This window comes from Arachis hypogaea, chromosome 13, assembly GCF_003086295.3.
Source record: "Arachis hypogaea cultivar Tifrunner chromosome 13, arahy.Tifrunner.gnm2.J5K5, whole genome shotgun sequence".
Taxonomy (NCBI): Eukaryota; Viridiplantae; Streptophyta; class Magnoliopsida; order Fabales; family Fabaceae; genus Arachis; species Arachis hypogaea.
Genome location: NC_092048.1, coordinates 23,311,455 through 23,338,103, shown reverse-complemented (window position 1 = coordinate 23,338,103; position 26,649 = coordinate 23,311,455). Strand labels below are relative to the sequence as shown.

The 26,649-nt window shown below is 32.6% G+C and overlaps 2 protein-coding genes and 1 long non-coding RNA gene across 3 annotated transcripts; 2 read left to right on the top strand and 1 right to left on the bottom strand.

Moving 5' to 3' along the window:
* Nucleotides 1-4,727: 4,727 nt before the first annotated feature.
* On the top strand, nt 4,728-5,615 carry LOC140177889 (uncharacterized). The gene is made up of 3 exons (XM_072211471.1): nt 4,728-4,906; nt 5,051-5,251; nt 5,352-5,615. Exons 1-3 carry the CDS (start codon nt 4,814-4,816, stop codon nt 5,388-5,390), a joined length of 333 nt encoding a protein of 110 aa, XP_072067572.1. The 5' UTR covers nt 4,728-4,813; the 3' UTR covers nt 5,391-5,615.
* Nucleotides 5,616-6,526: 911 nt separating this feature from the next.
* Nucleotides 6,527-9,071, bottom strand: LOC112737712 (uncharacterized). Its single transcript, XR_003169064.3, has 3 exons — nt 8,711-9,071; nt 8,445-8,598; nt 6,527-8,307 (listed from the first exon to the last, which is right to left on the bottom strand). It is a non-coding gene; the product is annotated as an uncharacterized lncRNA (long non-coding RNA).
* Nucleotides 9,072-17,730: 8,659 nt separating this feature from the next.
* LOC112737711 (26S proteasome non-ATPase regulatory subunit 2 homolog A) lies at nt 17,731-24,990 on the top strand. Its single transcript, XM_025787755.3, has 25 exons — nt 17,731-18,080; nt 18,201-18,301; nt 18,418-18,538; nt 18,630-18,689; nt 18,793-18,860; nt 19,023-19,065; nt 19,643-19,708; nt 19,812-19,850; nt 19,932-20,014; nt 20,689-20,803; nt 21,000-21,074; nt 21,300-21,458; nt 21,834-21,941; nt 22,054-22,158; nt 22,246-22,386; nt 22,466-22,570; nt 22,686-22,907; nt 23,079-23,192; nt 23,292-23,507; nt 23,669-23,728; nt 23,810-23,923; nt 24,005-24,090; nt 24,208-24,316; nt 24,406-24,584; nt 24,657-24,990. Exons 1-25 carry the CDS (start codon nt 17,973-17,975, stop codon nt 24,727-24,729), a joined length of 2,670 nt encoding a protein of 889 aa, XP_025643540.1. The 5' UTR covers nt 17,731-17,972; the 3' UTR covers nt 24,730-24,990.
* Nucleotides 24,991-26,649: the final 1,659 nt, after the last annotated feature.

Sequence of the window (26,649 nt, the reverse complement as noted above, 5' to 3'; positions counted from 1 at the left end):
CATTTTTATTACAGGGCAAACCAGTGGTGGAATTTGAAACAAAATTTTGGGAGGGCCATATTTAACATAAAAATTTAATAATAATATTATATCAAAATAAAATTTATAAATATAATTATTCTTTAAATTTGTTATTAATAAGATAATAAATAAATAATTCTATAGATAAAAATATAAAATAGTTTATAATGATATTTTTCGAGTCTTTAGTGACTTGAATAGAGAGTTGCGAATAGAGAAGTAAAATAACATATTTTTTTAAAGAAGGTGCTTTAAGTCACTACAACAATATAGATTATTTTTGAAGGTTATATGTGTAAAAAAAGAATTAAAATTCGTCAAAAAAATAAATTTTGACACTATTGTAACTATGAAAATATGTTAATAAAAGTTTTGTCAAAAATAGTATTTTTAACATATAAGTAATTGTGAAAAAAGCTTGAATCTTATTTTGATAAATATTGGCTATCAAAAATAATTTGTTAGAAAAATTTGAGAATATATTTTCTATGATACTTATTAACCGTCAAAAATACTATTTATTTTGACACTTATTGACCATAAAAAATTTTTAACAAAAATTTTTAACAAAGAATGAGATGAGATCTTGAAACTGAAGAATAAACTGAGATTTTGAAGATAAAGGATGAGTAGTATGATCTCAGACTGAGAGCAGTGTGATGCCAAAATCGACGGAGCCCAGTGAAAAAGAGGAATAGTGGAATAAATTGAAAACAAATGAGTGTCAAAATTGAGGAGTAATTTTCTACGGTCAAATTATTCATCAAGAAAACATAGAGAATTTGACATTTGTGATATTTGTCAAAAATATATATTAATTTTTACGTTTAATTATGGCTGTTAAAAAAACTCATGTTAAAATAGTTCTGTTTTTTTTGTAGTGAGTTATAATAAAGTATTTGAGTCAACTAAACTATTCTTTATTTTTTAAAAAATTACTACTAATTTTTTTATAAAAAAATTTGGAGGGATCATGCCCATTGTCTCAATTAATAAACTCCGCCACTGTGAACCATAATTTAAAACCATGCATGATTTAAATATTAAGGTATCTATTCTAAAGATATTTTTATGTAAAAATAATAATACGAAGATATTAATATATAATTAAACAGTTTAATTAAATATATTAAATTAATTGACGATTATTAACTATTATTTTTATATAAAAATATTTTTATGTGAGTATTTATCAAAATTAATGTAATATATTGTTTGATTAGTTTAATTTATATTTAATGAAATAATTTAACTATACAATAATGTTATAATTAAGTTTAACTAAATTAGTTCAATATCTTATTAGCACAATAAAAATTAATTAAAAAAATAATTGAACTTAATTATAAATTAAGTTATTCACCTAACATTTCTTTCATATATATGTGGGAGAAAATTACATTGGCCATACCTAGCAAATAATTACATTGCCTAATGGTTCATCATTCAAAAAAGTTAACTGATAATAACCTTGTAGCTAGCTAGCTAAGCTAGTACTTCTAAAGCTTAAACTTTCTTTAATAGTTCCACCAAAAAATTATATAATAATTTGAAAATTGGAAACATTGTTCTGGATCATTGATAGATGATGTTTTTGTTTTAGGTAAAGACTATGGTATGGACATCAAAAAACATCTAGACGTATAGATGCTATGTGTATGTCTCCATCGTATCACATGGATACAGAATTTTCTTGAGACAAGTAGAAAAGAAAAGTGCTTTTTAGATGTAGGCCACTAATATTGTAGAGGATTAATTGTTAATGTGTAATTGTTAATGGAAGGATGTGGTTAAATAATTTTTGGAGAACACACTTGGTGGGCTAGTTGGATTTTTCGGTAGTGTTGGGCGTTATTTTTTATTGAAGAATTGTTTTGTATTGACATTTTTTTAAATGAGACTGTAATCAAAGTGAACTTTATTCACGCCGACCCAATAACGAAGAAGAAGTAAACATAAGTGAAAATAGCAAATCGGGTCAAAGACAGTAGGATCTTAAATTTAGATTATCGTTGTAAATTAAGAAAATGAATAAAAGACAACATATTCATCAAGCACAGTTAAAGACTTAAAGGGAAGGAAACGTGGGAACACTGGTCGTGATACTCGGATGGTGCAATAGCTGAATGTGGATATCCTCGTCCTTGAAGGATATAGGATACTGGGGGTTTTTTTCAGCTGGCCAGTACCAGAGGGCATCTCATATACGATTGGAGTCTAGCACGATTGGTATGTTCTGGTACCTCTATCTATAGGAAGTTGTAGGGTAGAATTTAGCGGCTAGTGATTATTATTCCATTCTTAGTGGTTTCTCGCTGATGTTTATAAATCCCTTATTCGTCTTAAAGTGGGTTTTGAATTGTGGTCTGTATGTTCTGAGTTATGGATTTTGATGAATATTAAATATCTAGAAATGTTAGTCCGGTTCTCGCCGGCAGTGGGTATGTTAGTATGTGCTTGTGCAGATATAGATTAGGTCAGTGTTAAAATTGTGTGGGTTTTAACTTAGGAAATGTAGTTTCATTGAATATAGTGCTACGCCCAGTGGATGGAAACTGAAGTGTGTTAGGTTACATATTCAGCTATGCAAGAGTTTAACGATACCTATGAATAATATACATAAGAGAATATCTATACGACTTGCTTTTGGTGTGTTATGATTGGTTGTGTCACGAGTTATGCAGGTGACTTTGTAGATAGAAACAGTCAACTTGAAAGATGTGTTGTACACACGGAGTGACGACGGTGTTGATTACGGAGATGTTGCTTCTCTGACCAATGACGACATATTAAGAAAGATATTTCCAACGAAAGAATATGCATATGATTTTTATCAAAAGTTGGGTAGATTTCATGGTTTTAGAAGTCGGAAGGGGGATATGTTTAAGGATGGAGGAGGGAACCTAATTAGGCAAAGATTTTTTTTGCAATAGAGAAGGGCTCAGACATAGGAAACATTACAATCGAGTGGATAGGAGGAGGCCTCAGAAGCTGGAGACAAGGACAAACTGTGAGGCGAGGATGTGCATATACCTTGACCGGAGCAATAACATCTGGAGGGTGAAGAAGGTTATCACGAAGCACAACCATGCGCTGACAAATCATGGCACGGTCCACCTAATTTCATATTTTTGGTCCACGACAGAAGCAGCAAAAGCCCAAATAAATGGGATGCAAGGGTGTGAAATTTTAACGTCGAAGACGATACAGTACCTGGCTGGCATGGCCGGAGGGTTTTCTCTAGTTGGTTTCCTGAAGAAGAATGCTTATAACTACGTTGACAGTAAGAGGCATGCTAGAATAGTCGACGGGGATGCGAACTCGGCTATAGTGTACATGGAGGAAAAAGTTGATGCCGATCCAATGTCTATGGCTCGCTATAATTTTACTGTGGATGACATGCTTGCTAATTTATTCTGGGCAGACGGTGCAAGTAGGCTTGACTATTAGTACTTTGGCGATGTCCTTGCATTCGACTCAATATATAAGAAGAATAAATATAACAGGCTGCAACAATCACAAGCAAACTTGTATATTTGGCTTTGGGTTGGTGTTAGATGAGAGCATCACATCATATACATGGCTGCTGGAAAATTTTTTGGAGGTCATGTGCAATAAGGTGCCATCGGTTGTTGTTACTAATGGAGATGATTCAATCCGAGAGGCTGTTCGAAAAGTTTTTACAAAAGCAACCATCGATTTTGTGCATGGCACATTGAGAAGAATGTTACATCTAACGTCAAGGATGTGGCTTTACGCCATCTATTCAACAGGTGACTGTATGCAGACATGGTGGTCGATGACTTTGAGACCGTGTGGGCCGAAGCAGCGGCTGAGTATGGATTGAATGGTACCTTGTAGGGGAACCAGGTGTATGGGAATAGGGATATGTGAGCCAACACATACTTGGGTGATAAGTTTTGTGCTGGGTTCCGGACAACATTGCGGTGTGAGGACATTAACAGCGTTGTGAAGAAGTTTCTTCAATCTAAACACACAATGCTTGAACTTGTCCAAAACCTTGAGCTTCTTCTTCGGGAGTTTAGAAATAACGAGCTACTATCTCAGTTCAGGTCCATCTATGGTGACCCGGTCTCGATGACAACGTTGGACTCCCTCGAAGGGTTTGCTGCTAGAGTATATACCCAAACTATTTTCAACGATGTGAAGAAGGAAATCGAAGCCGTTGCATCTGTTAACTTTATTGGGGGGGGGGGTTCGGCGGTTACTTACCACCAAAGTGTACACAGTAGAAGAATACGGGCACCCAGGCCGGCATATTGTGATCTTATGTGACAAGAATATGGGAAGGTTGCAGTGTGACTGTTACTTCTAGGACATGCGCAGGTACCCATATAAGCATATGTTCTTTGTCATGAAGCATGAGCATGTGATGGAGGTCCCGAAGTGGTTGGTGTTGAAGCGATGGACGAAAGATGCAAAACATGATGGGGAGTATGTGGAGAAAAAATATGACGATGGTGATCGAGAATTTTTGGTTTGCCACGGGGCACTGCATTCCGCGTCTCATTGGTTATTCTTTCTTGGGGCACAACAATTCGATCTATTTACGGAGGCGATGAAGGAGATACAGGAGCTACGTGCCAAACTGGAATATATGTTTTCCAAAAAGGCAAGTGGCAAGGTTGATGTAACAGCTACAAAACTGCGTGATCCTAATGTTGTGCGAACTAAGGGTGCACCTAGGGTGCCAAGACAAAAAGCGTTATGGAGGAAGTGTGTGGCATGTAAGGTGCCGGGTCATACCAAATGAACATGTCTTATCCGCAACATGAGAAATAAGGCAAAAAGGGCCCGAACCATGGGGATGGATGCTGGCGATGCTCACATTGGTGCCACAAGTACCGATGGGCTGACCACAAAGGTTAAACTAAGATTAATGAGATTTGTGTTTGTTATGGTTACTACTTACACAATGCTTATTGTATGTGTGGAAGGTTTAGGGTAGTTAATAGATTTCTAGAGATCGATGGGTTGTTCTGAAAAGGAATGTTGTTATTTAATGCAGATTACTGAATTTGATGTTACTAGGTCAAACGATGAGAAGGGACATCCAAGTCCTATAAGTCATCTTCATGAGGTGCACGATTTCAACTTAGGGACAATGAATATGTCTAGATTGGACAACGTTGCTCCCGGTTCAGACGGTAATGCTTTAAGGGAGGGCACTTTCGGCGGACTTGAAATAGAGGAGGCCAAGACAAGCAAGGTATGCCTTATTTGTTCTATTTCTGACACCGCAAATGATAGTTGTGTAAAACTTTGTGGTTCTTTTCTGATTTTTCTTCCTTTTGTGATACATGCCACAGCTGATGGAGATGGTGGTCTCTCTCGCAAAAGCATTATGAATGGAGAAATTAATGTGCGTTGCTCTTAATGTGTACCCTGCCCTTTCTATGAGGTATTATTGGTTCGATTGTTAAATAAACAATTACTTTCTCTAGAATGTTTGACTTATTTCTTCGCTGCGTCTACTCAGTGAATATTAATTGTAGTTATTGAGTGACTTGCACCTCAACATAAGTGTCGTGCCTAATTATCTAAGTATTGTCTCTGATTATTTCACAGGTCGAGATAGATTTGGTACCAATATGATATGCCCATAATTATTTTATTTTATTTTGTTTGATTTTATCTGCCCTAAGTTAAACTGCAATATAAAAGCAACATTCAGCCCAGCCCAACACATTGATGTCATATGGAGTGAGCCCGAGCTCGCGTTATAAACTGGGTCCATCTGCATGTTGAATAGGGAAAAGAAGTGGGCTTACATGACATGAGTCATATTTAACATAGTTATGGTTAACCAATGAAATAGGGTTCATCTATGCTGGAGCTCTAGAGGTGGGGCTTTGGCATAACAAAAAATTGGGTATCCTAAGTAGGTAGTCAACTTTTTTCCTTTGTGAAAGAGAAGAACAAAAAAAATGATAAACGCATCCCGGCTGCATCCATGGAGGGTGAAGAATTGATGAAGATGAAGTCCCCAACAACGAATTTAGTTAGCTTGCAGGGAGATGGATATCGACGCTGTCGTGTTGCTGCGGCTGAGTTCAACAAGTTAAGCTCCACTAAGTGCTCATCAACCATAGGAAACAAGACTTGAATCGATAACGCCCATGTATTTCTTTTCAGCGTGATATTCAACTGAGGCTGACGATTTTGTATTCGTTTTTGAATTTTGAATTTGGGAGCCAGAAAATAAACTATGTCTACACCCATAAGTGCATTATCACGTTTTGTTTTTTCGCAACTGCCAGAACCCGTGGTAAAAGAAGGAAACATAACTAGTTTGAGTGAATAAACAAGATGGCGAAATCAGAAAGAATGTTAGAAATTAACACTCACACCTGCTAACTAACACGAGAAGCAAAGAGGGGAACTAGGAAACCGGCAACCTTGACATAACAATTTAAACAGTCTACCGAAATAGCCACAACTGTAAAATCGGATCAGGATCAGTTACATTCTATCAAACAGAAAATACTGAATAAATGCAATTTCACTAGCCCATAAAACTCGAACAAAAACCACATGAAGTGCAGACCATGATTGTCGGGAAGGGATACAATAAGGACAAGTGAAGCAACAAGTGATGATCGATTTAGTTACTTGCATAAACCCTACGGGAGTGCAACCATAACCAATCCAATAGTTTCAACTATCACAACAAAATTTACATTTAACAATTTTGCAGATTCTTGCTTTCTTCCCCTTCTCCTCATCCTCCTCCTCATGAATTGGGTTAACAAACTATAAACATACTTTTCTTTTTCTTTCTGTGTAAAATTGTATTAAATAATTCTTTGAAAAGAACAATGTAATCACTCAAATCCATTTAAATGTTTCTCATTCCTACTCGTCCTTAACCCGACAAATCTTATGTTGAGAAATTATTAACTAATACTTGTTGAGATCGTTCTTCTCTGTCGCTTGTTAATATTTAATTTAGTGCTTGTTGTCGACTTCAATCTTTTCCACCAATTTTTTAAACAAATACTGGAAATGACTATCAAAGCTAATATCGGCGGAGGTTCCAGTCAAGGATGGAATAAAAAAGTAAGACGGAGCAAAGAAGAAGATGATAGTGTTTGGTTGAATGCAGTTTGGTACACAGTTGTGGAGCTCTTGGGATTAAAGCATGAGTATTTTGTGATTTTTAAGTATAATGGTGAATCTAAATTTAAATTCATGGTGATTTGCATCGAGTGCTTCATAGATTGATTATTCAAGTTTGAGAAGTTTCTATAATGGTCAGTCCCATATGACTCGGAAACTTATTTCCCACATGGTGGTGACGGTCATGAAAATTTAGATTCACCATTATACTCAAAAACAACAAAATACTCAAGTTTTAACCCCAATACCGTTACAACTCTGTACCAACCTTCATTCAATCAAACACTACCACCTTCTTTCTTGCTCCATTTTACGTTAAATCCATCCCCGGATGGTACCTCCACCGATATCAGTTTCGAAATTCCTTTCCAAAATTTTTGAATAAAAGTACTTGTAGCTACCTATTGTATCTGGCAACACGAACTCAGTTAACTACTAACAAACTACAGCAAAAGCACAAAAAAAAAACATACACTATTATTTTGTGATCTCTCGACTTAATTTTCACGTTTTATTTTTAACAAGAATGAATCACATTTAACTAGATTTTGAGTGATTATTATGTTTTTTGTCAACAAACTTTTAAATGAAATTTCATACGGAAAAATTAATAATGTTGACAATAACTGTATACAATACAGTTATTATATTAAAACGAACCGATTCACAAGGAAGAGTGGGAGGAGGGAAGAAGGAGCTACCTCAACAAATTTGGAGATGGCCCTCTCTGTTAACTTGCTCCTTGCGTGATTCCCCAACGGCAGAGACATTCCTCAGCAATGTGGATGGACCGGAAAGACAATCAACAACACAACAGCCAATTATAAAAGACAACCAATAAGACAATACCCGACAAACATAAAGACAAAAACCAACAACACATTGATTCATCATTCATACTTACCTCTTCAATAGAAAAATTTCCCCAACACAAAAGCTTATTTTCTTATTCCATTTCATCACCTAAGTCTATCCTTGATAAGTTACTTGGCTACTTGAGTTTCCTATCATCATCATCTAAGTCGTCACAATCGTATATATAATCGAGCTTGAGCCTTTGATTTTTATTGTGTGTTCTTCTACTGGTCATTAATTGTTATTCAGATATGGTTGATTAAGAGGCAAACGGATCCAAGAGGATAATACCTATAGTTAAATATGGATGGATATTATGGAAAAAAGAAGGTAAAACATAATTAAAGCATGAATTCGAAAAAACAGTAACAATTTTCATAACCCGAATTAAAATAACATTCGGTACAAATTTTGGTGATTAAACTTACTTTTTCTCCAGTATGAATGTATGCCAGCGCAAATAGTCTCTCTACATTCCACACCCGAATGTTATGCGTCGTCATCAACGGTCACGATTTCTTCTACCATATACGAATGATGTGTTAGGTTCGTCGGAGGCCATATCTCGCAGCCACCGTCAACCTGAGTTCAGAATCAATCCAACAATAAATCTCAACAAGACACGATGAGTTTCGGCTCGATAATGCACAAAGACGCAGCATCTGAATTCGATTGGGTATGGCCGAGGGCTTACCATGCACACCTGAACATTTGATGAAGATGAAGGGGTCGACAATTCTAAATCTGATTGTGTTGAAGTAGGGTTAGAGTTTTTATTCTTTTCTTTAGTGGCTGCAACTTTCGTGACCCACTTTCTTCATTTTATGGGTCTTGGGCTAGGCCCAAATAAATCTACCCGAACCAAAAGTCCCAGCCCACCTGATCATCCTATCGGAAGAGAGGCGCCGAAAAAGGCTGCTTGTTTGCATGGCTGCCGCTGTTTTTCCTCTCTGCTTTGGCCAACGATCTCCCCCGATTAGCATCCATCCTAAAATTTCCCTTACCTGCTACTCCTGCTTCAACAATGTTGTGAACTCCAACCTCTGAATTCACCATATACTAAGCCATAAACCAAATATATTGTTTGGCTACCTGAAAATTTGGTTTAAGTTAGTAAACCACGCAGTTTTCACATGATAAAATTAGTGAACTTACTCGCATATAAAATTATTACCTTAGTTTTAATAATAAAAATTAAATTTTAAAAAATAACAGGTTCTTTTATACAAAAAACATACTTTTTTATAATTAAAGATATTTTTAATTGGCGTAACTACGTTTTGTTTTTAAAAAACAAAATGATATAAAATCCATAATATGTTACACGATAATCATTAGAGAAGTTCTATTGTGTTTACCGTAAAAACAAATATGATATACTGATCTTACGTGTTAGTTACTGAAGATTAAAGGCAATTTTTTTAAATAAAGAATAATAAAAAATTAAATTAAAGAAAAATATTTTAAATAAACCAGTAAAACATACATCATGTCAATTTGTAAAATTTTTAATCTAAGACCAAAACGAAAAAATATTAAATTATAACAAGAAAATCTCAAATTCTAAAATATTAAATATGTCTCAAAAAGAAATGAACTATCACGTCTATATGCAGGAATTTTTCAATAAAAAAATAATTATTTATCACATTATTTTAATAATTTTATCATATTAATATAATTTTTAATAAATTTTATTTTTTAATTAAAATAATAGTGTGTTGTAATAATACAAATTCTGGGAACACTTTTTTAAATAAGTAAATTAAATATTTTATTTATTAAAATATATTATTTAGGAGAGATTTATTAATTTATGTAATATTAATTATTTTTTTATAATTTTTTTGTGTCAAAAATATAAAAATTAATATAATATTTTTTTTTAAAAAAATATGTGTTTAAAGATCTAATTAGGTTTTTAACTGTGGATGTTTTTAACTTGTAAAAAGACATTTTGTTAATTCTAATATTTTTATATTAAAAAAAATTAATTACAAAATTAAAATAATATAAAAATTTAATTAAAAAATTATAATAATTAATTATAAATTTAATAAAATTATAAAATTAAAAAAATAGTTAAAATTTTTAATAAATATTAAATTAATGTATATTTTTATGAGTGAAATTGTTTTAATTTTAGTCTTACTCAAATATAACTAATAATTTATCCCATTTTTTATTCTATAATGGTGCCATAGATGCATCAATTTCAAGAGGATTGAAAATTTTAAAGATTGATATGATGTATGTCTCATTGACTTATTTAGAATATATTTCTTTAATTTTTTTTATTTTAAAAAAATTGCCTTCAATCCTGAGTGAGTGACACGTAAGGTTAGTATATCGTGTTTAGAGCATCTCCAACGGGTAAATATTTAGAGCCCTTCTACTCTGTTGTCAGAGAAAAAAGAGAGATGGAGCGTTGGAGAGGAACTCACTTGAGTTCCTTTACGCAATTCAAAATGAGGGAGTCTCTCTGAATGGGGACTCCCATTAACCAATATACAATTGTCAAATGGGAAGTAAAATAAAAAATAAATAATTATATAAAATATTGATTAATTAATTAAATAATTATATTATATAATTAAATAATAATTAATTTAATAATAATTATAATGACTAATTATATTAAATATTGATATTTTTATTTAATTAATAATTTATATTAATTATTTATATCATAATTAATATTAAATATTATTTATATTTATATTGTTATATTAATTTAGCCGTTGCAAAACTAGTCGTTGTAAAAATAGCCGTTACTATGTTACCGTTGAAAATGGCTTATCACAAGGAGAAGAAGATTTTGCACCATACCATCAATTTCTCCAAATAAATGCCCAACTTCGAAATAGGCAGTAGTATAGACAATTGAAAGAGGACTTGATTGAACACATATAGCAATTTCACAATGCTTGTCGTCAACTATAGAGTTTAATTATGTTTTTTTTTTTTGTATTAAGTAATTTTACAAATTAGTGTAGTTCCGAATTATATATTGTGTATTATTGTTATATATAAATTTATTTAATATTAATATCTTTTAATAGTGAATTATTTTTAAATTTAAATTTTTAAATTACATTATTAAAAAAAATTAATTACATTAATTTCAAGTATTTTAATTAATTAATTAAGTGGACCACAACAGGGACTAAAGTTGGTTCCTCATAATGGAGAAGATAGAGATACTTTGAATTCCTATTTACTGTTTATGATGCAAAAGCTGATGTGGAGTTACTTTTTATGACAGGTGGGCCATAAACAGGAACTGGAATGAGTTCCCTACTGGAGATGGTCTTATTTTTGCATGTATCTCGGGTACTCAGTACCCATTTAATTCTTCTGACACAGGATTTCAGTACCCGAGATGTGTTTAATTTTTGAAACTCTTCACCAATCAAGATCTAACTAATTGTGTATTTATGTAATTAAGCTGTATTTATGTATTTTCGTAAATTTTGTATTTATTTAATTTAAATAAAAAAATATGTGACAGTCAAGGAAAGATTTAAATAAAAAGTTGGATTTATAGAGAGAAGTTCTAGAAGTATATAGTCTCTGCGCATAAGCCGTAGAAAACGGAATATGGAATGTAAGTTCGGTTTGCGAAGGAAAAACCCGAATATAGAGGTGAAGATTGGAGAAAATATCCTATGAAAAGTTAAGAGTTTTAAGTATCTTGGGTGCATTATATAGGATAATGCAGAGATTGAACAGGATGTAAATCAAAAGATCCAAGCATGTTGGTCAAAATGTCGGAGTGCGTCTAGTTTTATATGTGACAAAAAAGTGTCTTTAAAACTTAAAAGTAAATTCTATCGCACAGCTATCAGACCGGCTATACTTTTATGGTACAGAGTGTTGAGCGGTCAAAGGGGAGTACGAACATAAACTAAGTGTAGTAGAGATGAAGATGTTGAGATTGATAAGTGGTCATATGTGATTGGATAGAATAAGGAATGAAGATATAAGAGAAAGAGAATTGAAGTAGCACCTATTGTGGAAAAGATGGTAAAATCGCGTCTCAGGTGGTTTGGACATATGAGAAGAAGACCGACAGAACACCCAGTCAGGAAGATAGATGAGATGGAAGATGGACAAGTGGTGAAAGATAGAGCGAGGGAGATCTAAAAAGATTATCCATAAGGTAGTCAAACGCGATCTACATATAAACAGCCTCTCTATAGATATAATACATAGAGTTTAATGTCATTATTAGTGGGACAAAATTTTATTGTTATTGGTGTAAATAAAAAAAAATCATAAATATCACATATATGCATATTAGATCTAATCTATAAATATCAATATGATACAAGAAATATGTTGAAATTAAATTATAAAAAGATAAGCCAACGTTTTATATTGATATAAAATTTACCTCATTAGACATTAGAACTTAAATTTCGTGCCAGACTCTGCATATAATGATGACAAGTGGAAATACAACCACATAATCAATAGGGAAAGGAGAATGTAGTTCTATGACATAAGATGTACAAACAAAAAATTGGTTAAAAATCACAAACATAATGCACAAACAGAAATCTTATGTACAAATTACTAATGCCCAAGTAGAAGCACAACCATTAAAACAATTTATGAATGATCAACAATTACAAATATCAAGTATAATTACACTCAATGTTACAATTGCCAAGCATAAACAGAACTATCATTTCACAATTTAGTAAATTTTTTTTGACGGACAATTGAGTAATTCTTACGTAGATCTAAATGTTTTACAGGCTCCCACAATAATTATATTACAAAGATGGAAGATATAAACTGTTAGAAACAAGAGACTAAATTGGAGGAAAGATTTGTGTATTATTGAGTGTAATCAAGTTGTCTGAAATGATACAATATAAAAGGATATTTTAGGTGCTAAGAGAATCGTAATAATAAAGACGTAATAATTTATAATAAATATTAAGATATACTAATTAATTTTAATTGATCTTAATTATATTCTAACATCCTCCCTCAAACTCAAGTGACAATTTGAGTTTGAAACATATTTAAAACAACGAAATAAGAAATGCATAAACTAATAGAACGGATGCAGACGGAACTGTTGGAAGAAAGCGTAGACAGAACTGCTGCTATCGGAAGGAAGCGCAGATGGAACTATCGCGGGTGCAAATAGAACTGCCGGAAGGAAACGCAGATGGAACTGCCGCTGTCTGAAGGAATCGCAGATGGAACTGCCTCTGTCTGAAGGAAGCGCATATGGAACTGTCGCTGTCTGAAGGAAGTGCATATGGAACTGACGTCGTCTGAAGGAAGTGTATATGGAACTGCCGAAAAGAAGCGCAGATGAAACTGTCAGAAGGAAACGCAAACGAAAGTGCCGAATGGGAAAGCAGACGGAACTGCAAGAGGGGAAAGCAGATGGAACTGCCGGACGGGAAAGCAGACGGAACTGCCAGATGGAAACGCAAACAGAACTACCGCAAGAGTGGCCGAAAAACTGCTGAAAAGATATCGAACTGCCGGAAAAAAGCATTGACAAAAGAGAAGGAAAAAAATGGTACAGAAGAAAAATATGGTGATTTCACTAGAAGAAAAACAACGTATCCTCCTCAAGGAGGATACCATGACTCTGATACCATGTTAGAAACAAGAGACTAAACTGGAGAAATGATTTGTGTATTATTGAGTGTAATCAAATTGTCTATTCGTATTGTCTAGAATGATACAATATAGAAGGGTATTTATAGGGACTAAGAGAATCGTAATAATAAAGATGTAATATTCTATAATAAATATTCAGATATACTAAATAATTCTAATTTATCCTAATTATATTCTAACATCCCCCCTTAAACTCAAGTGACAACTTGAGTTTGAAACTTATTAAAAATAACAAAATAAAGAGAAAAAAGAAAAAAGAAAAAAAATGCATAAACTCTCTAAAATGGGTGCAGACGGAACTGCCGCTAGTCTGAAGGAAGCGCAGACGGAACTGCCGCTTGTCTAAAGGAAGTGCAGACGGAACTGCCAGAAAAAATGCAGACGGAACTGCCACAAGAAAACACAGACGAAACGCAGATGGAACTGCCACGAGAAAACACAGACAGAACTGCCATGAGAGAACGCAGACGGAACTGCCACGAGAGAACGCAGACGGAACTGTCGAAAGAGAGCAAAAACTATATGATTTCTTCATGAGAATAGGAAAACAAGGGATGACATTGATGTTTGATCATTCGACTCGAAAAGACACAAGACGGAGAGAATAGGCTAGTCGGTGAGATGAAAAAGTATCAAAGGAGTGACAAAAGGTAAAGAAAAATGGCATAGAAAAAAATGCAAAAACTACGGTGATTTCACCACAAGAAAAATAACATATCCTCTTCAAGGAGGATACCATGTCTCTGATACCATGTTAGAAACAAAAGACTAAATTGGAGGAAAAATTTGTGTATTATTGAGTGTAATCAAGTTGTCTGGAATGATACAATATAAAAATGTATTTATAGGCAGGGACGGATTCAGAAATATTATTCTGGAGGGGCAATAACATATATAATTTTAAAAAATTATACAAAATTATATGATGTAAAATGTATTACAAAAATATATCAATAGAGAATATATTTTAAAGTACAAAAAATATGTATGTACTTTTTATTAACGAAGTAGTTGATTCTTCGTATCATAAAATTTATCGATAATAGAATTTGTGTTAAAATTTTCAGCAATTTTCTTTTCAATATAATTAAAAGACAATTAGCAAGAAATTAACCTTTCATTTTGTTTATGAGTTATTCTTCAGAATATTCATCGCTGAAAAAGATCTCTCAGTTGTAATAGTTGAAACAGAGAGAATTAATACCAAATGAATCAAGAAGGACGCTCACAAGAAGAAAAAAATCCACTTTATGGGATTTAAAAAATTTTATTTAATTAAAAAATATTAATAATAATAATAATATCTTTTCAATTTTTTTAATATTGTTACTTATTTTTTTAGATATTAGAAATCATTAATATTTAGGTTAGGCTGGACTTTTATTTATATTAGACTAAATACTAAATAAATTAAAAAAAATTAAATCATACTTAATAATTTATTACTATAAATCATTAATATTTAGATTAGGCTGGACTTTTATTTATATTAGACTAAATACTAAATAAATTACAAAAATTTAAATCATACTTAATAATTTATTACTATTAATCTTTTTTTTAAAAGTTGGGGGGGAGTCGAGGCCTCCACTCGCCTCCCATATGTCCGTCCCTGTTTATAAATATTAAAAAAATTGTAATAATAAATATTAAAATATACTAATTAATTTTAATTGATCCTAATTATATTTTAAGATAAACAAATGTGGCAATATATTGGGAAAAAAAGTTGTAAGAAACCATAAAAAAACTGACAGGCGGTTATATATGTATATTAAAATTTTTGGGCTTGGATTTCATTGAATATTTTTTTCCCAATTTAACCTACACATACACAAACACACCCATGTGTTTCATATAGCTAGTTGTATATGTTTAGTTATTTAGATGCATATGACACTTACATCATTAAAGATAAAAAAATATAAAATTATCTTTAACAGATAAAATATAAATATAAATATTATGTATTGAAATATAAAAATAACATAAAAATATTAGTAAGAGATATAATTTAATTTTTAATTTTTTATTATTTTATTAATTTTATAATTATATTTTTTATTATGATATTTTTTTATTAAATTTTATCTGAGAAAGAAAATAATAATAAATTAAACATAAAAATTATCTGAAAAAGAAAATAATAATAAATTAAATTTTTAATAATTTATTTTAGATTATATTTAATTTATTATCAAATAAAATACAAAAATATTAATTTTTGTATTTCTAACTTATTTTTTTTTTGGTGACTGTATTTCTAACTTATATATTATATTCTAAGTATCCTTTCTTATTCTATTCTAAAAAACTAATATAGTCTATATCAAGAATATTTAAATTTAAATTAATCCAAACAAAACTGCTTATCCAATTCAATTTAAATAAAAACAGATCAAAATCGTAATAATTTGACTTAAATCGGATTCTATTTTCAGCAAAATGTATGGATAAGATTAAATTTTGAATCTACTTCTTAAAATCGAATAAATCAAATCCAAATTGTAAAATGTGATATAATATTATTATTTTATTATTAAATATATAATATGTTAATTTTGTTACATATTTTTATCTTATTTACGTATTATTATTATTTAGTAAGAATTTTATAAATATAAAATAATATTTATTTATATATTTATTTTACCAATTTAAAATTATTTTTATTTTTAATAAATATTAAAATTTTAATTTTTTAAAAATCGAATAAAAAGAACTAATCCAAACAGCAATAGTTTGGATTGGATTGGATTAGATTTAAAAAAAAAAATCAAACTGATGCAATCAAAATCACAACAAATTATAATTTGGATTGGATTAATTTTCCTTTTAAAATCAATCCTCGATATTTTTAGGTAACGTTTGTTTTGAGGTATTGAGATGTAAATTAGAAATTGGGACTTAGTATTATGTTATTCTAAAAACTGGTACTAAATTATTTTGAAAATTTTAGTACTTTCAAAAAATGAGGACACAGGAGACTGAAATTTTTGAGAATGGAGACTGAAATTTTAACAACATTTTATACACCCCATTTCAATTAATTAATTCTAACCTTATTCTTTGTGCAAATTAATTTAGTGTTTCATTCTTATTTCAGTATCTGTCTCTTACTTTACACTAAACATAATACTAAAATTTGTTTCAGTCTGTCTTTCAATTTCTGTCTCTGAGTCTTGGTCTCTCTTCCAAACGCTACCTTAGTCTGTATCTACTTCCGAGGACATAACTAACATTTGAACTCTTGTACACTTTAGTTAGGAGTATTCGAATTCAAACGGATCCAAATTAAATTGTTCATCCAATTCAATCTAAACCGATTAAAACTGCATTAATTTGAATTTGATGGAATTTTTTTTGGCAAACCACATGTGGATAAATGTGGATTAGATTGGATTTCAGATTTGTTTTTCAAAATCGATCCAATCCAAAACAAACCGTACATGTAATACAATATTATTATATTTGAAATTATATTTATAATATGTTTATTTTGTTATACATTTTTATTTTATTCATGTATTATTATTATTTAATGAATATTTTATGAATTAAAAAATGACATTTATTTATTTATATTAACCAACTTATAATTTTATTTTAATTATTATGTTATCATTGGTTTTTTAAAATACTATTAAGACTTGTTATGTCATTATTAATTATTTAAGATTTAGTGTTAAAATTGATTATATATTATTTTTTAATTTATAAAACTACAAATTCAATCCAATCCAAATCGCTTGAAATTAGATTAGATGGGATTGTATTGTCTAAAAAAAATTATCTAATCCAACTCATATTGTAAGTAAAATTAATATTTGAATGGTATAAATTTTTTACACAAAATTGATCCAAACTGCACTGTTAATAGTGGCAAACATTTCAACCATTTTATCATTTTCTTGGGTCATTACCTCATACCTTTCTATTTCTTTTATCTTTTCTGATTCCTTTTGGGTCTTACTGATGACGAAGTCCAGGTTCTTGATGGGCCATGAAAATGGGCCTAGGTGTTCTAAGATAACGGGCCTATGGACCACTAAAGAAATCCTCCTGAGCAAGAAAACCATAATGCTTCTGCTATATGCTTTCACTCTTCACTCCAAAGTTCCAAAGCTTCAGAAGATCGACTTGTCTTGTGCCGTGTGCACTTTCTTTTGTTCTTTCTTTTTCTATCAACAGCACTTCCAAAATTTTCCTTCCCACTTTTTCCGTTGCAGCATAATCCTTCTATTCCCTTCTCAGTAACTCCCAGTTCGGGGTTTTTTTTTTTCATTTTATCAGCTCCTCCTCTAATGGCGCCCGATCCTAATCGCACCGCCGCAGGAGGTGGCAGTGGCAGCGGCACCAGCACCGCCAACGACGAGGTCGTGAACAAGAAGAAAGTCGAGAACGAAGATCTGGTGAGTCTAAAACCCTGGCCTCTAGTTTTAGTTTATGTTGTTACTCGAATTCTAGGGTTCAGGATTTTCTATTTAACTTATGGAGAGAAAAATTTGATTTTTCTGGGGAAATTTGTGCAGTCCGATGAGGATTTGGCGTTGAAGCAGCAGCTAGAATTGTACGTGGAGAGGGTTCAGGATTCCGACCCAGCTTTGCAAAAGGTTGCTCTTGAGAGCATGAGGTAAACCTAGTTTGTACTTGAGAATTCAGTGATGAAAGTTAACTCTATGATTTGAATGATTAGCTTAGCATTTTGTTGAAAGCGGATTGAATCTGGAACGTTTGGTTGTGTTACAGACAAGAAATTCGTACTTCAACAAGCTCCATGACTTCGGTTCCCAAGCCGTTGAAGTTTCTTCGTCCACATTATGGAACCTTGAAGGCGTATTATGAGACAATGGCAGAGTCTGATTTGAAGGTAAGGTTATTTTTGTGGTTTTGGTGCTGGCTTTATGAGACAATGATGGTAGTATTTTGGTGATTAACTGAATTGTCTTTTGCCAATGCAGAAGTACTTAGCTGACATATTATCAGTTCTGGCCCTTACTATGTCTGCTGAAGGGGAGAGAGTAAGTATTAATTGATATTTAAAAATAAATTGAAATCATATGGTTACTTTGGTGAAATGAACTTTCCATTATTTGACTACTGTGTGGTTTATAACTCTATCAGGAAAGCCTCAAGTACAGGTTACTGGGTTCAGAAGGTGATATTGGTTCTTGGGGCCACGAGTATGTTAGGTGAGAATTTCTTTTCTTGTTCAGGTCTGTTTTCATTTTTGGAAGATGGATTGCTGTTTTGTAAGCGAACAACTTAAAAGATTTGAAACTAAAATTCTGGTCGATGAAGTCTGAATGAAATGGAGTATCATACTTCTGCTGATTGCTAGTATCCTTTGTTAGGAATCTGGCTGGAGAGATCGCCCAAGAGTATGCAAAACGACAGGTTGGGTTTCTAGCTTTCTCAGATGATTACTATTTTATAGCTTTAGCTTAAATGTGCTTTAGTATGCATGTATTGCCACATTCGTTGATATCAATACTATAGCATCAGACATAGTATCCCCCCCCCCCCCCCCCCACCAACAAAAAAAAAAACAAAAGCAGAAGAAAAGTAGGACTTAATTGCAGCAGAAGAAAAGTAGGACTTAATTGCATTAAACTTATTTTCCAACACCGTACAGTGTGCATCATTTGGTGTCCCATTATTTTAGCTTCAGGTACATTCGTAGTCCTTGTGCTAGGGTGTAGTTAGTGTTTAGTTAGGAATTCAATATGGCAATACCTATGTGCCCACCCATTCACCAGGCCTGTTACCTCTACTTATAGATCTTAATAACCATAAGTTTAATATGTATTGTAGTGATAAGTGTCTAATATAATATTGTCTCTTAAATATCAGAAGGTCTTTGTGCTAAGGATTTGATTTGAGTTGTGCTTTACTATGTAGTGTAGTTTACCCATATCAGATTGTCAAGTTCCTTTACAATCTAAGTTTTCATGCGTTAATTCTCTCTCCACAGAGTGAAGAGGCTCCTATAGATGATCTTATGGAACTCGTACAACAAATAGTTGCTTTTCACATGAAGGTATGATATATTCCCATTGTCTTTGCTTTCGAAAAATGATCAGGGCACTACAAAATGTTAGAGTATATTTTCAACAATTTGACTAATTTCAATCGTGCTGCAGCATAATGCAGAACCTGAGGCTGTTGATCTTTTGATGGAGGTAATATGCTAGATCGCATTTTATGATGTGTCTTAGCTACCATATATTGCGAGTTACATCTGTTACTTTTTTAATATATAGGTGGAAGACCTGGATATGTTGGTTGATCATGTTGACAAGACGAGTTTTAAGAGGACCTGCTTATATCTCACAAGTTCAGCCAAGTAAGTGAAAATGAGGATTCTTTTATTTATTGTCCAAGAGAATTCAATTAAATTCAGGACAGATACGAAGAAAGGTTGAAAAACAGAAGTTTATCATTAGATAATTGTACATGAACTTCATATCTCCTGTTTTTAATGAATTTATTGTTTGTCTGGCAATCTGTTACTCTTTTTGTTGGTTTCCTACATGTTTGGTATCTCTAGTATTTATTTCTGATCCATTATGTTATTTAACAATAAGAGTTATCCTTATACTTCTGTGAAGTAAAGTGATGTGATGTTCTGATTTGAACTGTGGTTAGCTTGTACTGTTGTTGGGGTTGTGGAAGACAATGGTGTGGTATGGGTGTTATTTGTTTACTTGTGATGATAGATTGAATTGTTATGTTATACTGTCATAATTATGGATTTAGCTTGTTGATTTGATTTTGGAAATTTTAAGAATGGTATTTTACAATGTACTGGTGTTTTAGGAGTTTGACTTTCACTGTGAGGGAACAGTTTGAAGGGTTGATCATGAGATAGTTATTGTGTTCATAATTATTATCATTTTTCATCGATATTTATATGCTATTTTTCTTGGATCAACTGTTCTTTAGGGGTATTCGACTTTGGACACTGTCATAGATGCATTAACAATATTATTATTTACTTATTATATTTTACTTCTTCAGATACCTTCCTGGACCAGATGACATGCTAGTGTTGGACATTGCATATATGACCTATCAAAAATTTGAGGAATATCCGAATGCACTCCAAATTGCATTGTTCCTGGATAACCTGCAGGTGTGACCCTGGATTTCTGGGTCTCAATTCTTTTCTGATTGTGATTTATGAACATTTTTTTCTCGTGTGTTTTTGTATAGAGAATTCACAAGATCATCTGCTAAATTTTGTACTTGTATTCCCAATACTTGTGAAGAAATAATTTATGTGTTCCTTAAATTATTATTGCTGTTTATAACTAACACTATTTTGACAGTATGTGAGACAGGTGTTTACCTCTTGCAAGGATCCGCAGCGAAGGAAGCAATTTTGTTACATACTTGCACGTCATGTAAGTCCTGGAATTTTTGCTTAGCAGAAATGATGGTAATTTACCCATGTCAAGAGCTAACCTGGATCAGTAAATAGTATTCATTTGAGAGTTTGTGGATACTGCTAGATGTTGACAAATAAGCTAGAGGCAGAGAGAGACAAATATTTCACATTTTGTTTGAGATTTTTCATTTAGCTGGTTTTTCTTTTTTGTTAACTATCTGTCGTGTTTGTTTACTTGTAGGGAATTACTTTTGAGCTTGATGACGAGTTAGTTCCGGAGGAGGATGAGAAAGAAATATTGCAGGAGATAATAAACAATACTAAGTTAAGTGAGGGATATCTGACTCTTGCTCGTGATATTGAAGTCATGGAGCCGAAGTCCCCTGAGGATATATACAAGGTGTGGCTTACTTGATAATTGCTGGGACCTTATTCTTAACTAATGCTGTATCTAGTTACTTCCAGTGCCTTTAGATGTTGGGATAAGACAGTATTTTATAAAACTGAATTTTATTGCAGGTTTAGTATTAGATATTTAGATATGATACAGGAATTGGTGCCTTACAGCACAATAGCCTGGATTAACAGAGAATTTTTATACACATGCATACTGCTGCAAGGAGTCTCTGCTGAGCTTTCTAGAGTTTCTTTTATTAAAAGAATTTGTCTTCTGAGTTTTGATGTGTTCATGGCCTATATATATTAGAAGCTTTTTCTTTTTAATTTTTTTAATTTGCTCGGAATCTAATGTTTGAAGTTGTTTGGTCTTTTGTAGGCACACTTGCTTGATGGCCGGGCTAGTGCTGGTGCAAGTGTTGATTCTGCTAGACAGAACCTTGCTGCTACTTTTGTAAATGCATTTGTAAATGCTGGTTTTGGTCAGGTACAATGTACCTTGTAATTCAGGATTTTGTATCTTCGTATTTATTGTGCTTTTACATTATTGATGTTTTCTATTTTCCTAATTTCTCCCTTTCTTTCTGTCATTATTGCAGGATAAGCTAATGACTGTCCCATCTGACTCTTCAAGTAGTGGTTCTTCTGGAAATTGGCTTTTTAAAAATAAGGAACACGGGAAGACTAGTGCCGCAGCTAGTTTGGTATAAATTTATTAATTGAACCTTCATTTTTATTATTGATAAATGAGGAATGCCACTTCCATTATTTCTAACATTGTATTATTACAGGGTATGATTTTACTCTGGGATGTTGACTCTGGACTTGCACAAATTGACAAGTACTTCCATAGCAATGATAACCACGTCATTGCTGGTGCATTATTGGGAGTTGGAATTGTCAATTGCGGTATCAAGAATGACTGTGATCCTGTGGGTTCAAATTCTTCTCCTTGCTTCCATATGTTGCATATTTTTGTTTCCATGTTGATTCTTACTTTACTACTTTCAGGCTATGGCACTTCTAGGTGACTACACAGATAAAGAAGACTCATCAATTAGAATTGGTGCAATTATGGGATTAGGAATTGCTTATGCAGGCTCCCAGAATGAGCAGGTCAGCTGTTACTCTAATTTTTTCTTGGAATTTTGTTTTAGTAAAGCTGAAGAGAGGTATGCCTGTTTTTATTTTCAAATGCAAAAAGTTTTGATTTATGCTTTGCATTTTTCAGTTACGTTGCAAATTGGCACCTATATTGAATGATGCTAAAGCTTCACTTGATGTGATTGCTTTCACTGCTATTTCATTGGGCTTGATCTATGTGGGTTCTTGCAATGAGGAAGTCGCTCAAGCAATTATATTTGCACTGATGGATCGGAGCGAGTCTGAGTTAGGAGAGCCTCTTACAAGACTTTTACCTCTTGGCCTTGGTCTTCTATATCTTGGAAAGCAGGTAGTTATTGTGTGTCTAGTTATCTTTTGTTTATATGCCTTTTGGTTCTTCAATTGTTCTGTTTTTTTACTTATTTAATATTATATAGTTAGGAGAAGTTCTATTATGAAATGCGGTCATGGTCACCAATGATTGTTGTTCTTTGCTTCTAATTGTGTTTTGTGACAACAGGAAAGTGTGGAGGCGACTGCTGAAGTGTCAAAGACTTTTAATGAAAAAATTAGAAAGTATTGTGACATGACACTCCTATCATGTGCCTACGCTGGAACTGGGAATGTTCTCAAGGTACAATGCTCACGATAATTCAATCACAGATTTTCTAGAAATAAATCTATGCTGCAGCTGTGTGTGCACAGTTTTCTTACACTTCTTCCTACCATATAGGTTCAAAATCTCTTGGGTCATTGTTCACAACATCTTGATAAAGGTGAAACGCATCAGGGTCCTGCGGTGCTTGGAATAGCTATGGTAGCAATGGCTGAAGAATTAGGACTAGAGATGGCTATTCGATCATTAGAGCATCTTCTACAGTATGGGGAGCAAAATATCCGCCGAGCCGTTCCTCTGGCACTTGGTCTACTGTGTATATCGAATCCAAAGGTAAAAATGGGCCTTGCTTCTCATGGCTGCAGACTTGTAGTCTTTATAGATGCATTCTCTTCTCAGAAAAGATTATCGAATTGAATGTCTGTAATCATAATTATTGGGCCAAGATGTCGCATCTGATTTTCTTGAGATGACCCTTTACTGGATTGTGCCAGGTCAATGTTATGGATACCTTGAGCAGACTTAGCCATGATACTGATCTAGAAGTGGCAATGGTAAAGATATTAGAACCTAGTTCTCAGTATGTTCTATATAACTCACTATTTGTAGCTAAAATTATATTTACTCTGTTACAGGCGGCAGTTATCTCCTTGGGTCTGATTGGTGCTGGAACAAACAATGCCCGAATTGCTGGCATGCTTCGCAATCTTTCAAGCTACTACTACAAGGATACCAGCCTTCTATTTTGTGTATGCTTCATCCAAGTTACCTTATTTTTTTCAATTCTCAATGTTGTTATGGTCACTAAATTTCATTCACTACATCTTCAGGTGCGGATTGCACAAGGTCTTGTGCATCTGGGAAAGGGCTTACTGACACTTAATCCATATCATTCTGATCGTTTCTTATTATCACCGTGAGTAAAACCTTTTTTGCTAATCAGATTTTAATCGTCAATTAATTTTGATGTCGGTGGCTATCTTCTCCCCTGATTTATGTTTTTAATCAAAGTTGTTCTATTCCATTTTTACAGGACAGCACTTGCTGGACTAATTACCATGTTGCATGCATGCCTTGATATGAAAGCTATTGTGCTTGGAAAATATCACTATGTTCTCTACTTCCTTGTTTTGGCAATGCAGGTTTGTTTCATTATCTGAACTCTTTCCGGTTATCTAATCTTCCTGATTTTTTATGCCCTATCTGAGTTGCTTCGTTTCTCTTGCAACAGCCGAGGATGTTGTTGACAGTGGATGAGGACTTGAGGCCTCTGTCAGTCCCTGTTAGGGTCGGTCAAGCAGTAGATGTGGTCGGACAAGCAGGTCGCCCGAAAACGATCACCGGTTTCCAGACTCACTCCACGCCTGTTCTTCTGGCTGCTGGGGATAGGGCAGAATTAGCAACAGAAAAGTAATATATGACTGCCTTATATGTTTAAAACTAGGCTCTTGTTGTCTTCTAACACTTGCACTTTTTTTGCAGATATCTTCCCTTGTCGCCAATTCTCGAAGGTTTTGTTATATTGAAGGAGAATCCAGATTATAGGGAAGAATGAGGGTCACACTGATACCTTTTTGTTTGCTTTATTTATCTAGTCTCTGAACAGCATTTATATAGTTGACGTACGGATTTAACATTTTCTCAAAATGTAGAAGAAATTATTTGGTCATATTCCTTTGTTTGGATGAAAGGATGGAAACTACTGTTCAGGTGATCTAAGTTTGTATTGTTAGCTTTGTCAGTTCATTTGTCAATTTATAATTATATTCTTACACGATTACTTGATCAAGAATAATCAGATATGAATTTTCCCATCCATTAATTCCGAAGACAAACGTATTATCAAAGTGTGAAACAATTTCCATCCTAGTGTTCGATTTGGGTTACTCAGTTTAGGGGGGTATTATGCCTAATGGGGGGACTGGGTTAATTATGGCATTATGGTTTTCCTTTTTTTTGAGTAATTGCCCATAATAATTACCCAAATTAATCTCTTTTAAAAGTGGATACTTTAGGGTGTGTTTGGCAAACACGTTAGAAGGGGAAAAGTATGTTACAACTTTTTTAAAGCTTCAATTTTTTATTTGGCTAATTTTTCTCTTTATAAATACAGAAGTTTCACAAAACGTTTACAAGAAGCAACAATTTTTAACTTTTGCGTTGCACTAACGAGCTTTTAACAATTGACATTCATTTATATTTTTACCAACTTTATCTTTTATACATATTATATTTTTTATAAAATTTTTATTTTTTTTATATATGCTTTTTTTCTATTATTTGTTATTTATATTTCTTAATTTTTTACTTCACATTATATATTTTTATAATTGTAATTTTTGTACATTATATTTATTTTTATTTTTTTATAATATAATTTATTGATCTCATGGGATAAAATAAATTAAACAAAAAATTAACCATAAATAATAATAATAGTAAAAAATTATAGCGTATTAAAAGAGTATTAAGAGTATTAAAAATATACTATATAAAAACATATAAGAAAAAAGTATAAAAAAAATTAAACATGTATAAAAGAATAACATTATAATTTAATGTCATGTCTTTTTTAGTAATTATCTATCTAAAAGTGATTTTAACTAATATTATCCAAACAATATTTATTTTATCAAAATTAATTTTAGTACAGAGTTACCAAACATAAATCATGTTGGCACAAATTTACTTCTATCCAAAATCAATTTTATAAAATCACTTTTATTCAAACTCCAGTTTGACAAACAAAGCACAATAAAAACACACACTTAGTTTTCAAAGGATTTTAATACACAATTCTATTTCTAATGTTTATTTTTGTTAGTCGATATAGTTGTGGGTTAATTTTAATTTTCTCCATAAGACAACGTCAAATACTGAAGTTGAACGTTAACTTGTACATATAGCTATTAAGTGTTTGATAGCAAAAAAGAGTTAAATTTTATAAAGTAATTTCTGAAGTTAATAATTACTCAAATTCATCCCTAAAACAGTCTTCCAAAACTCAGTAATTCTTAAAATAATTTCCGTCCATCTTTGTCATTAGAGAGGATTGAAACGATGTTTTGTACTTAAAAAAACCATTTTGAGTCCTCTCTCCCCATCCTTACTCTCTCACACTCAATACTACTCTCTCACTTACAACGGCAGAGGCAAGTTTTTCCCTCACTACTACGAGATCGAGGTGCTTTCCAAACACGCCGTCCAAATTTCACACTTTCCCACTGTTTTCAAGCGCTCTGGCAACCTTTTCCACCCCTTCGTCGCCAACAGCTCCACAATAATAGCAACTTTTTTTTTTGTATAAATACAAAACGACGTTGTTTCAGTCCAATTCAGCTCTCCAATGGTAAGGATGGATGAAAATTATTTTGGAGACTACTACGAGGCTCGGAGGAAAATTTCAGAGACAAATTTAAATAATTATTAATTTTAGGGATCACTTTAAGGCTCGAATGCAAGTTCATAGACTACT

What these genes read in the sequence shown, in the direction of transcription:
- LOC140177889 (XM_072211471.1), top strand. Translation starts at nt 4,814, where the DNA reads ATGAGAAATAAGGCAAAAAGGGCCCGAACCATGGGGATGGATGCTGGC. An exon ending in CCGATGGGCTGACCACAAAG is followed by an intron (nt 4,907 to 5,050) that starts GTTAAACTAAGA and finishes TATTTAATGCAG; the next exon opens with ATTACTGAATTTGATGTTAC. An exon ending in AGGAGGCCAAGACAAGCAAG is followed by an intron (nt 5,252 to 5,351) that starts GTATGCCTTATT and finishes TACATGCCACAG; the next exon opens with CTGATGGAGATGGTGGTCTC.
- LOC112737711 (XM_025787755.3), top strand. Translation starts at nt 17,973, where the DNA reads ATGGCGCCCGATCCTAATCGCACCGCCGCAGGAGGTGGCAGTGGCAGC. An exon ending in GAACTGGGAATGTTCTCAAG is followed by an intron (nt 23,193 to 23,291) that starts GTACAATGCTCA and finishes CCTACCATATAG; the next exon opens with GTTCAAAATCTCTTGGGTCA. An exon ending in TGTGTATATCGAATCCAAAG is followed by an intron (nt 23,508 to 23,668) that starts GTAAAAATGGGC and finishes GGATTGTGCCAG; the next exon opens with GTCAATGTTATGGATACCTT.